The sequence below is a fragment of the Stegodyphus dumicola genome, chromosome 2, assembly GCF_044657685.1.
Source record: "Stegodyphus dumicola isolate Sdum_Otavi_A_Nest chromosome 2, ASM4465768v1".
Lineage (NCBI taxonomy): Eukaryota > Metazoa > Arthropoda > Arachnida > Araneae > Eresidae > Stegodyphus > Stegodyphus dumicola.
The window spans coordinates 190,574,760-190,589,966 of NC_140769.1; the positions used below are offsets into that span (position 1 = coordinate 190,574,760).

A 15,207-nucleotide genomic window follows, 5' to 3' on the forward strand; every position below is an offset into this window, starting at 1 on the left:
TAATGATATGGACTATAATCATAATTTACATTAAACATATTTTTTAAACAAATCGCAGGAAAAAATTAATTCACAGTACTTCTGACAAAAATGTAAAAGTCATCAGCAAATGTTACATACTTGTTCAATAATGCTTTTAATTGTCTTTTTATTCTCACACAATCTTCATTTCTTTTCTCACTGGAATATACATTCTCATTCATTGACTTATCAGGTGCAGACATATCTTTAGTGTTTTCATGTTTTATAATATTTCCTGATTCATCCCTCAACCTGCCATAAATATCTTCCCATACTTTTTTCTTCCCTGACTTTTTTCTGTTTAAATTTGCAGAATTGTTTTTATTATCTGAATTATTTTTATCTTCCTCCTTCTCTTCATTATCATCTGAATAGTTGCTTTCTGATTCATATAAGTAATCAGATTCTAAATCATTTGAGAAACTTCTTCTTGCAGCATCTTCATTTCTACTTATTTTCACTTTCTTGTCTCCCTTTCCTTTCTTCATTTCAGTAAGAGGATTCATTTTCCCTGGTTTTTCTTCCTTAATTTCTCTCAGAGTCCTCATTTTCTTAGATGTAGGCAACATGGAATGTTTTTTAGCTTTTCTTTTGCTAGATGACAAAAGGTCATCACTTTTTACAGCTGCAAGATCTTCCAATTCCTCACAACAATCAGACAAATTATTGCTTTCATCTTTCACGTCTAGTGCTTCAAGAAGATCTAAAAACTAGTCAAGGGATAAAGCATAAAAAATGGATATATTTATATCAATAAACCTTTAAGGAAGACATGGAAAAAGGTGCATAAACTGCTGCTACTGCAACATTAAATATACAAGAAAAAATTTTTAATGTATTTTTTAAATACTTTATAATAACAAAGCAATTAAAATTTCAGACATCTTTGAAACACAAAAAGTGTAACTACTATAGATGTAGCAAAAGGTGTAACTACGTACATAAAGTCTAAAATTAGGATGTCCAATATTGAGAATGATCTAATATCTGGGCCTCTGGACTACCAGCAAGTCTAAGAGTAGTGGAGAATATAAAGAAAAAAAAAAAAAAAGAGTACACGTGTCATGAAAATGATTTTTTTCCCAGTTAACTGAGATTTCTGTCTGTGACTTTCAAACACAAGTTGCTAGAAAATCACACCGTAGCCAATGATACTAAACTGACTGATAACCCTGCTTTCGGCCAAGTGGTTTTGAAGGAGATGTTAACATATTTCTATCGGTACTAAAGAATAAGTGAAGCCTTCGAACAATTTTTTGTTTATTTACAAGGGTTGCTGCTCATACTGTTTTCTTTTGTTGGAAAAGCAGCAGGAAAAAGAGAAAGAATTAGATTTTGAAGAACTTAAGCTCAGTTGACATAGCATTTGCTCATACTGATTTTCTTTTACTGGCATAGCAGCAGGGAAGAAGGAAAGAATAAGATTCCAAAGAACTTGAGTTCAGTTAACATAGAAAACTGCACTTTTAATTAACTTTTTAAATTGATAGAGCTTAATATCTTTTGCAGTTGCATTATAACAACTATCCTATCAAAATTTAAGCTTGAATTTTCAATTGTGTTGAAAAGAGTTTCTAATTTTGGAGCTGAAGGAGGATGTGCAAAGGGAAAGCATATTTGATACTTGTCTTTTATAGTGGCTTTGGTAGAAAAAAATGGCCCTAGAATTATTTGGGCTTAAGAGAGTGCAATTTCAAAACTTGGCAAAATCTTTACCCTTTTTTTGGTAAAGATTTTGAATCCCATAACAGAAGTTTTCATTGTGATGTCAATGCCCCAATCAGCAGTCAAAAAATGGATGGCCAAATCTATATTTTTTTTTAATCCAGAAAACATCACTGCTGATAGTGAAGAAACTCACAAAGAGGTTTCTGAAAATGAAAATATTTCAATTAGCAGTTCAGTAGAATTTTCAGCACATCAATTACAAATCTTGAACAATGGAGCTTCATATCTGAACAAGAAATATCTATCTATAAAATTAAAGAATTAATATTAGCACACACACAAAAAAAGTTTAAACAATTTGTTTTGAAAGAAATGTTTAAAAAGTACAATAAATAACTACTGAGCTCTTTTTTTTTTTTTTTTTTTTTTTTTTTTTTAAATAAAGATTTCCTTAAGTTCATAAACACTTTATTATTTCATAAACGACTATTTCATAATTTAGTTTTATTTTTTCTACATGTCATCCTTCTAGATTTAAACTGATGATCTAGGATCAGGAATTTTTCTGAATTCTGCAATCGCCGAAGTCCCAAGTAATCTGAATCTTGGACTTTGTACTGCACACACACACATATACACATTATAAATGATTTGGAACTTGATGGTGGCATATTAGATGCCTAGAGAAGAAACTTGGCAAGACAGACATGGCTGAATTCAAGATAATTTTATTACTAAGGAAGGCAATTTTTGATTGACAATATTTGGTTCACATATGGACGGACGTGTTACACACGTTACATTTTTGTTAGCTTAGCCCATATTCAGTGAACAAAGGAGGTAGCCACAAAGCTCCCTTGCCAGGATGAAAGCATAAATGAAGGTGTCGCAGTAATTCAGAGGAAGAAGGGACGGAGTCAAAAAGTTTCCATTTGAGTTTAAAAAGTTTTGGTTTACAATTTGGAGATTGGTCAAGGGGTATCTGCATTAAGTATTACGTAGGATCACATGATTAATTTGAATGACGCAGTTTAGACTCATAGCACTATTTTTAAGAAACAGAGAGGAAGTCCCCAAATTTAATAAAAAATAAAAGAGGTAATAGCCAAATAAAATTTATTCACTTTCATATTTTTTATCTTACATAAATATGTGTGTGTGTGTGTGTGAGAGAGAGAGAGATAATTTAGAAGTTCTCGACATGGAGATACATAAAGAAGCAAGCAGTTTGCCAAAACAGAAGCAATAAACAGAATGCAACACATCTAAAGTGAAGGGCTGGTACAAAATGATTTAGTTTCCGCTCGTTTCTGTCCCCACTGGCTAATTTTAAGTTTTGTTTCTCAAATTTGAGATTACTATTGGCTAAAGCATTATGTAAGGATCATGTGAGGGTGATTAATTTTGATATGATGCAATTTGGAGAGATTTATTATAAGCAATTGCTATTTTAGGACAGAAAGGGAAAATTAACCAGATCGAAAAGGAAAAGTTAGAAGCTATTGCAAATTAAAGTTAGAATCTTGATCTGCATGTTTTTTTATCTCATATATATTTATATATTACAAGCTTTTAAAGTTTGGGATTTGCATAGAGTTCCTTACCATGAACAGTTTAAAACCTTCAGAATAAAACACTGCTGGCCATTAAAATTGCAACACCATGAAGGGAAAAAAATACAAAAAAGATATTTATTGCACGTGAGCAGTATGGCATGAAGACAAAATGATTAAATTTATAAGCAGTTTGGGGGTTTACATGGGTGCAAAATTAGTAGAAACAGCTGTCACTCCTGACAGATAAAACGGCCCCCTACCCGGTTATGCATCTAGTGTATGTGTGTGTGATTATGGCAAAACCTCGAGGGCTATCTGCCTAAGGGGAGGGATGCCTTCGTGGAGGACTTTCTAAGGGAAACTGGCTCGTATACACGTTACACATGGGGAAAACTACGAAAACGCCCATGCAGCCAGCCCGTTCGCGGGATTCGAACCTCGGACCGAACTACCAGTGTTCAGCCTACCCGGTTAGGCATGGTGTCAACCTAGGCTTGGATGACAGAAAAGGGCAATTCATTCCATGTTGCTTCAAATTTATGCCACACGTCATCAATGATATTAGCTGGAGAAGGGTGGTGGGCCAGTCTCTCAGCAATCCATGACCAGATGTTTTCAATGGGTGACAGATCTGGAGACCATGCAGGCCACAATAGCAGTCGAATATCCTGTGTATCGAGGAGGGTCAAAACACAATATGCAACATGTTGTTTTGCATTATCTTGTTGGAAGATGGCGTTTGGCAGGCCTTGAAGACAGGGCACAACCACTGGACGTAAAATGTCAGAAATGTAACAATATGCGTTCAAATTACTGTTGATATAAACTAGACATGTGTGCGTCATGTACCCAATGGCTGCCCAAACCATCACATCAGATGCATGGCTCCAATGCCAATACTGAATGCAAGCAGATGACGTGCGGTCTCCTCGGAGCCTCCAAACACGTATATAGCCATCAGAATACTGCATGTAGAACTGGGACTCATCTGAAAAGAAAACATTGTGCCAGTCCTGCATCCAGCTTTGTCATTCGATACATTAAAGTCGCCATCTCTCTCTATGTTGCATTGTCAAGGGAAGCCGAAGTAATGGTTGCTGTGCTGATAGTCCACACTGCTGCAAACGTTAATGCACCGTACAAGCAGGTACTGGGCATGCTGCAAACATGCCCATTTCCTGAATAATGGTCTTTGATGTGGTTGAAGGGCTGACCTCATGATACGTCTGTCCTCTCGGGCACTAGTCATGGAAGAGCACTGAGATCCTGCAAGCCGTTCAGTATGACCCTCAGTAACCCACTGATTCCATATTCACATGACAGTGGCTGGATGTCGACCAGTGCAACGGCCGATATCATGGAAAGATAATCCACACTCGTGATAGGCAACGATCCTGGCTCTATCGGATTCCGACATTTGCTGGTAAGCATTTCTTCTTATTTGAAGCATAACATGATATTCTGAGCAAACTCTGACCTTACAAAGTGCTTTCCAAATGAGAAATCCACTACACAACGTTCCTTTTATGCAGCACTTCAGATGTCGTTTCTACCTCCTGCATCATCTAAATGCACTGAAATGCTAACATTTGCATATCCCAACCACTTCTTCCTTTCACGTAATTTTGACTTTCATCAGATCATTCCCATTTGGTGTTGCAATATTAATGACCAGCAGCGTACATTTGTTCAAAGTCCCGGACCAATTTTGATGTTTAATAACTCATAAAATAATAAAGATAGATTAAAATTAATACCATAAATGGTTAGATAGACTCAAAAAGTTTCATGACCCTTGTCAATAAACTTCCACGTGTGCCCCCTTTGTCGCACGGAGAATATCAAGTCGATATTCGATTTCACGCCAGGTACCGGCAAGCAAGTCGGCATCCACAAAGGCTATTGTGGTTGCAATTCTGGCTTTTAGGTCATCAATGTTCAACACTCTCCTCCTGTAAACATTGTCCTTTATAAATCCCTAAAGGAAAAAGTCCAGCGGCGTTATATCGGGTGATCTAGGTGGCCAAGGAATTGGACCTCCTCGCCCAATCCATCTTCCTGTAAAATGGTCATTCAAAGAACTACGAACGATGCCACCACAATGAGGTGGTGCACCATCTTGTTGGAAAAAGACATGTGGCTGAAGCTCTTCTAGTTGTGGAAATACGAAGTTTTCCAACATGTCTAAGTATACGACTGATGAGACCATCTTTTCTGTAAAAAAGAAAGGCCCAATGACTCAGTCGTGCATTAGTCCACACCACACATTAACCTTTGGGGAATCCCTTTGTACCTTACGGGATTCATGGGGGTTTTCAGATCCCTATATGTGCACATTATGGCGATTAACAGTGTCAGAAAGATTTAAATGCAATTAATAAGCAGACAATATTTAGAAAAGTACAGATATTTAGACTGGAAAATGAAATTATCTGAAATTAACCACACGCACAGACAATATTTACAAAAGTAAAGATATTCAAACCTGAAAAGGAAAATATATAAGTCATTCCATCAATAAATGTCATAAGTTTGTTTATATCTTCAATATTTTATGAGTTATTAAACATAAAAATGGGTCCAGGACTTTATAAACACCCTGTATTTTTCTGCCTCAGCCCATATGGCTTTAGGCAACAGCACTACAACAAGAAATCTTTTGAAAACCCAAAACATTTCCTTCAATGTGGCTCTTACTTAATTCACTGACATAAATTTAGTTTAACCATTTGCGCTACAACTAAACTTCACGGTTGCGGTGCCACATGCTACAATATAACAAGCAGTAAAGTGTCTCATTTACGCCGCGTCTGCGAGTGCAATCCAGAGCTGTAACTTGAGAAATAAACAATCTCGTTGTTAGGCAACGTGTGCACCACGTTATTTTCATTTTTGAGCACGGTTTGAGACAAAAACATCTCGACATGCGTGGCACATCTTTTTAGCGCAAGTGGTTAAATAGCAATGCACAAACTCTCAAAATTATCCTCATGTTCAATGAGAAACTTTCCCAATACTCATATAGTATCTAGAATTATTGGATTAAACCTTCTTTTACAACCAAGTAGCTATACTGAAAGCTTCTCAGTACAGCTACTTCTTCACTCATTGAGAGAAATTAGAATCCTGAAGATTTTGCTTCATCAATGGGAAAAATACCAATCAACAGCTGGGATGTGAAAGTACAGTAATATTTTTGGTTGGAAGTTCTGTGGCAATTAGGGCACAATCTGCAAGTGCATCATCATGCAGAAGAAACCACAAATTCAAAATATCTCAAGATACTTAAGACAGATGGACTGCCAAAAAAAGTGTGAAATATCCGTATAAAGCTGCTTGTTTCCAGTTCTGTTCTTAAGAAAAACTTCTGAATGGTTAATATTATGTTATGTTATGTTGGATATAACAAACCCATGACAGCTATCTTCCTAAGATTACCTTCATGGAGGACTTTCTGAGGGAAATTGTTTCCCATTTGCATTACACATACCATGAAAACTAATTAAGCAAACAGCCTATTCGCTTGGGATCAAACCCAAATCAGGTCAGACTACCAGTATTCAGTAGTCTTAACACTTACCAGTGGTGCGACCAGATAATGTCATTAGAATAAAATAAAAACCTGCACCATGACATTCCTTTGGCTATTGCCCATGCTTATTTTTTTCGGATGGGAAGGGGTTGTCTCCATATTGAAGAGGCAAACTCAGTGCCATAAAGGGGAGGTGCAAATTTACTGGGGCCCAGTTCTCTGAAAGGGCAGGCCCTCTACTTTTTAAATAAAATCTTCAGAACCTTAACAACATTATTTTTTTTTAATGTAGAGTTCACAAATTAAAACAATTACCAAGCAAAAAACCTAAAATGCCAAGTTAAAATAATCAGCAAGTAGAAAAAGTATATTCAGAAAAAATGTTTTTGCTATTAAATTTTATTTTAAAGCAAAACACACCCAGTTATGAGGCTTTTTGTAATCATTTTAATTTTTTCTATTATTTGTTAAAATAGTACTACTTGATTAATTTAAAGCAAATATGCATTATTTTCAAACAAAGTAACTCTCATTAAGTTGATAATTTTATTTTCTTATATTATACTTAAGGGACCACACCACAATCACTATCAAGGATCATCCAGCTCTGGCATTTAGCACACTTTACTGAATGTCAAAAAAGTAGCATTAGAAATCAAAAGATGGCAGATAATGTGCTGAGACATATGTCAGTAATATGCTCTAGAAAAATGTGTTAAGAGATAATTTCCAATAAATAACTTTGGTAACATCTGTAAGGATTCAAAATGACTTTAACAAACACGCTATTTTAACCACACTAAAATCAAATCAACCTTATTTAAAATGCCAGCAGCATTTATAAACGTAAGATCTCACCCTCACAGAATCATTCTGTAAGTGTTTTGTTCAAATCGTTTAACATTTAAAGTTACAGGGTTACCAACGGTTAAAAAAAAAAAAAATATGCATTTCTTCAATAAAAATGATTAATCGCAATAAATCTGCCCTGTGCAGCTTATAGCATCAGCTAAACCATTTTGATTATAAAGGCAAGGGAAAGCAGGATGTATTTCAGATGATGTATCTTTAACTACATAGAAGTGAACACAATCTCCAGACTTTTGGATCCTATTGCAAAGAGCAAGAAAATCCTCTGTGAGATGACCACAGTTCTAGATGATTTGGATCTTCTGTAAAAGTAATTGCTTTAGAAGGAGTGATTTTCAGTACTGATTTTTTTTATGTTCTGAGACACTCTTAAAAAAATCAAGAAAAAAGGGAAAATAGTTGCATAATGAATAATTTCTGAATATACAATATACATAATGTGAATTTTAAATTATAATAGCATGTACTTTTTTTAAAAAATGAGAGTAACAGAGTATAAGTTATATGCTTCTCAGTAACATTACAGTACTTCTCAATGGCCATGTGAGATTGCTAATAAAATGTAAAGTTTAAACAGCAGTTTCACTATAATTTTTATAACTATTATTTATATTCTTCATAAAAATAACAGAAACACATGGACAAAATTCATAGTTCTGATTATTTTAAGTTGCTGTACACAACCAGAGGGGTACAATCACTTAATATACAAAATAATTAAAGTCTTTGCAATACAGAGAGAGTTCAAAATCATAGTGAAAATACACAATTTTAAATATTTTACTGATCATGTTTTCCAGCATTTAAAAGTTATAATAATATGTTTAGTTTTATTATGAAGTAAGTTATAAATTAGCTTACAGTGTAAAATTGGTAAAAACCTATTAAAAAATGATAGATTTTCATTATCCATAACCTTCTCCAAAAAGTCTCCAACTTGCTGGCACGTACTTTTTTTGCCAATATGCAAAAGGCAAATGCCATTTTGAAAATGGCAGTGCATTAAGCATCCATAAAGCGGAATGAATCAATCAAATTTTAAACAACAAAAAATATCCGTAATAAAACACTTACCTTTTTAAGAAATTTATGTATAACTTTTTTGGGGGGAAGGGGTTGTTCTTTCCGTCTGATCTGTTTTTGCTTAAAAAAGAAAATCCAAAAATTGCACAAATTTGGCTTCATGCACAAATTTCAATCCATAAAGTTCACTTGTTTCAGAAGTACAAATTCATGGAATGCAAATTTTTGCATTAACTGCTGTTGGAAAAAACATCATATTTCTATAGAAAGCAACACCTTCTTTTTCATCAACTAACAGATTCCAGAGTCTCATTACAAATCCTTGCAATAGAAACAAAAAAAAAAATGTACTCAATGTACAAACATTAATTAGAAAATGATCATCAAATACAGAAGGTGGAAATCCATACATTCTTAAACGCTTGTCTGCTGTCATTAGAAAAATGTATACTTCATATAAAAACAGTGTCAGAAAAATATTTCTTGTTGTTAGAGTTTGTAGGGTTTATATTTATTTTAACTAACATTTATTTTAAGTTTAAACTATCTTTCCTGTCAAGCCTTACTTTTCCCCTGAAATTGCCAATGCCAGAGTATGTAAATTTTAGTAGAACGCGCAAGGATTCAAATTATCAGCGGAAGTATTCTGAGTTAAATAGAAAGGAAACGAGTTCAAGGTGTGCTGTTCTTAATTCACGAGCGCGGAGGTAGTTGGCCAGAAATTGAAGAACCCCGCGTTTCGGCCTGTGTGCTTGCCTGGAAGTATTGTAATCGTTCAACATGATCTTCAAGTTTGCTGAATTAGCAGCGGTATTGTAAAACGCAGTGAGGTTAGTTACTTTTAGAGAACCTCGTAGTTAGAGTCTTGTCTTTAGTTTCTTTTCAGGTTATTATTTTTATTTGACTGCCGAGTTGGCGCAGTTTGTGAGCGTCAAGAGCACGCACTTGTAATTTATTACGTTGAATAAAAAGGGACTTAAACCTTTAACAAGACTCTGTCTTTTATCCAGTTTTCACAGTCACCTCTTGGTTGCGTGCAAGTTGGATGCGCGCAACGCTACAAGTTAATGCACATTTATTGCTTATTTCAAACAATAAATATACATAATGATATATTTAATGCATCTAAAAACACAAAAGCACATACATCTTCTAAAGACGAGAATAGAATTCTCTTAAGCACACATGGATACAGTTATATTATGGATTCTAACTCCTTTTGTCTTAATACTATCTAGAATTAGATGTAAAACTTCTAAATTACACTTAATTTTTGGATATAATTGTTTTTTATAATGATATATGGGCAAACAGAACAAATACATATGTAAATAAAATTATCAAATGAGAAATCAGAGAGAAGAATCTTACTCATTTGAAGAACACCTACAATTAGTTATCAGATAAAGAGGGAAAGGATACAATCAAGACAAGGATCACCCAAACATTTTTTCTTCTTTTTGTTAAGCTTTAACATTTTCTCTAATCTTTTGATAGTTTTATCTTCTTCTTCATTAGCTTGCTTGAGTTGTTTCTTCCTCATATTTTGAAACTGGAAGCAGCACAAGTTAAATAAAAAATTGTAAAAATAGATGATTTAAAATTTAAAAATAACTAACTAATGATGTATTAGCTAAACAATAATCAAGCGTTGTCACAGTTATTGAGTTATATAGCACTACTATACTAAATCTCACAGTTTTGTGGCTGTTAATACCTGTTTCCATTTTATGGAAACAGGTTAAAAAATTACGATTAACATTAAGTACAAGGTGTCTGAAATGGAACTATCACACTACCAAATTATAACCATTATTTACCTCCAGTTCTGTTGCAAAAAGTCAGCTACAGAATGTCACCAAATCAAGTGTATAGCTTTAGGTACTAATGTTGTATCATATGACACTGTGAAGGTTTGCTTCCAAAAGTTCAAAAACGGGGACTATGAAATTCAAGAAGCAGAGTGCTCTCACTGGCCTACTGATGTTGAAGAAGCACACCTGTGAGAACTTGTGGGCGAAGATTTTGTATGCAACCAGTAGAGAGCTTGCTAAGGAGTTAGATGTTAGTGCTGTGTCCATTAGTTGCACTAAGTATTGCATAAACTTGATGTACAAGTTCAGTCTCTGGGTGCTCCATGAACTGACTCAAGCAGATAAGGACAGATAGATGTGTTTGGGCTTGCACTAATCAGCTCGAATATCAATGCAATGCTAACATTTTGGACCAGATCATCACTTGTCATGAAAAGTGGATTTAATTCAACAACGTAGGCCAAAAAGGAGGTTGGTCTGCATAAGGTGAGCCCATCGGCAGCATCACAAAGTACAGTTTGACTAACAAAAATATTGTGCTTTGTATCTGGTGGCATTGCTGTGGTATTATCCACAACAGTACCTGGAGAAAAAGTAAATCCCTCGACATTAAAGTGGATGGCGAGATGCTAGTCCGTGTTGACACTGCTATCACAGAAAAATGTCAAAGTGATTTCCGGCACAAAAAGGTAATGTTTCATCAACATAATGCAAGACCATGTGTGTCTGCATTTTCCGGCTGGACTCTGTACGGACTCGAATGGAATCTTCTGCCACATCCACCATGTAGTCCAGACATCGCTCCTACTTGCACCTTTTTTCACACCTGTACTACAGCTTGCTGGTGTTATTTTCCATTCTGCACAGGATGTTTGAAATGAGGTTGATCTGTTTTTGGACCCCAAGCTTCCAGGCAAAATTTGAAGTTTTGACATCACTTCTAACTAGCCTTGGGAGATAGATCAAATAATTAAGTTAACATAATTTGAGAAAATACATTTAAATTAAATGCAGGGGGGAAAGGGATATAAATTAATAGGCTGTACAAGAAAGTCATTCAGTGTTCACATTAAGTTCTTTTAATAGTACCTTCATTCTTATTTCAGTCTCTTACTATCTTCTTTGTTATATCAAAAGCCCTTGCTGCAGAGCAGTTGTTCTCTTGCTTAGTCTATTTTATTATTTTTAACTTGAAGCTTGCTTCATATTTCCTCCCCCCTTAATTACATTATTTGGGCCAGACTTTACAAATTTTATGCTGATTCCACTTATAGTACAAATCATTTGAACATGCGACGTAGTCTACAATGAAACCTGTTAGAGGTACATGTGAGTTCGTGATTCAGCATGTGCTTCTATATGCAGTGCTGGCAGATGCATGGAAATAAAATTTGTTCCAGATGATGATTGCTGATCTAAACTAAATTCATAGGCTGCCGTCTAATAGGGCAGATACTTTCTAAAATATAAAAGTTTGATGAAAATTTATATTTCATCTGAAGATCATCTCATCTGCAGAAATATATGCTTTATGAGCTAGAAAACTAAACCATATCTCTTTTCAAGAGGAACTAAATGCCTAGTGACTGGCACTGAGCTTTTGCATTTCTGATGGTTCCTACTTCAGCATCTTTACAGGCTCTGCTTGAAATCTGAAGAGAATGCAGTTGAATTGATGTAGAAATCCTATCGTGATGCACATTAAAAAACTTAATGTTTCTTTGGCAATAACTCAACATCCAAGCTACAGTAAGGAATGCTCCATACAGTCTTTGGCAATGACATAGTTGACCAAGTTGCCAAATTATCTCCAACAAACATTAATGTTAGTATCTTCAGTATAAAATTGTCAGCTTCTCATCTAAAATCTCCCATATAATAAATATAAACTACAACTAAAACAATAAAGTCACAGGCAGAAGGGTGTTCAAGTTCATTCAAAAGCGTTGTTGTCAAAGTGTAGTTGTCAAAAGCCGATGTCAAGAGACCTTTTATGAGTGGCATTAATTGATTTGGTTTCATAGAGAGTGATCTTTGCATATGTGACAAGACTGGCATATTGAAAACTGACAACTCGTATTTGATTGCCCATTTTCATCCAACTACCATCTGCAGAAGTCAACAGTTAATTGTCATATGTGTGGAGATCATCGACGACTGATGCTGACTTAGCGAATTACCAGCGTGGTGACGTCATCATAGCCTAGCGCAGTGCGAAGCATTCCAGACAGCGTCCAGACGTGGAAGAGAGTGGAGTGTAGCAGATGCGAGCGGATGGCTTGCTTGTCTTCAAGAGTTAAAGAAGACAGACGGTCTTCTTTGGTGTTTGAGTGTCCTTTGGTTTAACCAAGCTGATCATATTATTTAAAGCTAGCTGTGGATCATAAGAGAATAATGTATTCTATCAACGCCGGAGGAACTAATAGTGTGTGTGAACTGCTCATCATTACCTGAATCCTGCAACATTAATTTTTACTTACATTTTATTACTTTTATCTATTTCTTATTAGTAAAATAAAAGCATTTAAAAATGCAATATTCGTGCTCTTTGAAAGTAAAACCTACATATATGAGCAACTAACACATGCAAATACAGGCATGAAATATCCATTAAGGTCTGCACTTCCCATGCTCTCACTATTACAAGGAGACAAGACTTGTGATAGTTAGTCAATACTGCCAGGCGCATCATAACGTAACTAGTATATAGAAATATAACTAGTATAGCACCATATAACAAATTCAGCTGTATTAAGCCATAATATATATATATCCATAAACATTCTTGTTATAAATTTTTCTTACTTGACATGTAATGTTTAAACACTTTTATTGTTTCAACCTTACATCTGTATTTGTAACCCCACCCTAACCTTATCATATTTGTTTGCCCAACCTATACTATAATACTGTAATAGCAGTGTCCCATCATGTACTTTCCCTTCTTGTCCCTGTTCTGAAATTCCTTGCTTTATACTGTCAAATCTCTGAAAAGCTCAAGTGCTTTTTATTTCCTCAACATGATCCAAAGGTTAAACAGTACTTAAACCAGAGGACTAGCTGTCCTATCGATGGTGACAGAAAAGAAAAAAATAAGACCCATAAAGTCCCATAGAATTCCACAATTATTTCTGTGGAATAAGACCCGCAGAAATAATTTGAGAAAATAAAGCATGCTACATGATCCAAAGAAGTTGATCAACTTTAACAAACTCCTAAACCACTGACATTGAATAATGTCTGCAGTTATCAGTTAAAGGTAGGAGTATCCTTCCAAGGATGGCAGAAGCCCAACTGTATACAAATGCACATGCTCAAAACATTGACTGGGTACAGCAGAGGACTACAATGGACTATGAGTATGATGCATAATTTTGGACTTCTGCAAGCACAAGTCTAAGTAACACAATCATTTGACATAGAAGGCTCAACAAAATGAGAAAGAATCTGTCTTTTGGTCGGTTGCATACCTGGATGATAAAGTCTATGGAATGAATCAAATATTGCTCTCCGGAGTTGGCTGGAAACAAAGGGACACATCTCATCACCACTTACATCACAATATACATGCCCAGGAGACAATTCTATCTTTTGTAACTTCAATTACCTTCTTTCAGTGAACAACACGATTCAATTCAATATCTGCCACAATCTTTTCTGGTCCAGGAACATATTGTATGTCAGTACTGAACTAAATAATATAGTTCACATGCCTAATCTGCCAAAGTGATGCAGAATCTGACTTTTTTTTCTGATAAAAAATGAGAGGGTGATGAACTGTAAAAATTGTAAAAACATGTCCCTCAAGATTATGTTGAAAATGCCTTATAGTGCAGAAGATAGTGAGAAATTCTCTATCATGTATGCTATACTTAGTTTTAGCTGGAGTTAATTTTTTTTTGGGGGGGGAAGCTCGTGGTTGAAGATGTTTATCACATAGTGAATGCAAAGCAGCTCCAATAGCCAGTTTTAGCTGGAGTTAGTTTTTTTGGGGGGAAAAAAAGGTAGTGGTTGAAGATGTTCATCAAACAGCGAATGCAAAGCAACTCCAATAAACCATATCTGAGGCGTCAACCATTAATGACAACCACTGACCATGGGCATGGTAACCAAGCATCACTAAATTTGTTAGATCAGTTTTACATTTTTTTAAAGGCTGCAGCTGTTTTTGATGTCAAAGAAATTGGAAGTTTATCATTCTACTTAAAATCTTTTAAGAGAGAATGAAGTGGAGCTTAGGTAGTAACTGCATTAGGCAAAAATCATCGATAAAAATTCAACACTGCTATAAAACTCTTTAATTTAGATATTATTGCAAATTTCAGAAAGCTAGAAATTACTGCAGCTTTTTTCAGGAAGAGGTCAAAGATAAGAAGTAATTTAACAACCACGAAACGATACTGATGACTTCCCCAGTATATATTTAGAAGGATTTAATTTTAATACATGATAGATTACTAAATAGAGAGATTACAAATCTCGTAATCTATCCATCTAGTAATCTATCAAAAATCAAATAGAAGTGGCTCTTGTGCTCATCTTCATTTGTTAAAGCCACAAGTAAATCATCAAAGTAATGGAACACAAAAGTCTAAGTTTTGTACTTAAGCATCTAAGTACTAGATGAATAAATCTTTGGAATGTATGGCCTGCATTTTGCAAACCAAATGGGGTTTTAGGGAACCCAAACAATAAATATGAGATAGTCACAGCTGTTTTAGAC

At 35.0% G+C, this 15,207-nt stretch overlaps 1 protein-coding gene across 2 annotated transcripts in view; it reads right to left on the reverse strand.

The window, feature by feature from the left end:
- The window catches only part of LOC118197614 (nucleolar MIF4G domain-containing protein 1-like), a 156,178-nt gene that overhangs the window by 99,407 nt on the left and 41,564 nt on the right, over positions 1-15,207 (reverse strand). For both annotated transcript variants that reach the window (XM_085811575.1, XM_085811574.1), the window contains exons 3-4: positions 10,093-10,222; positions 121-724 (exon numbers count right to left, since the gene is read on the reverse strand). In XM_085811575.1, coding sequence (XP_085667701.1) covers positions 121-724; positions 10,093-10,222 — 734 coding nt within the window. The remainder of the gene's footprint in view (positions 1-120; positions 725-10,092; positions 10,223-15,207) is intronic.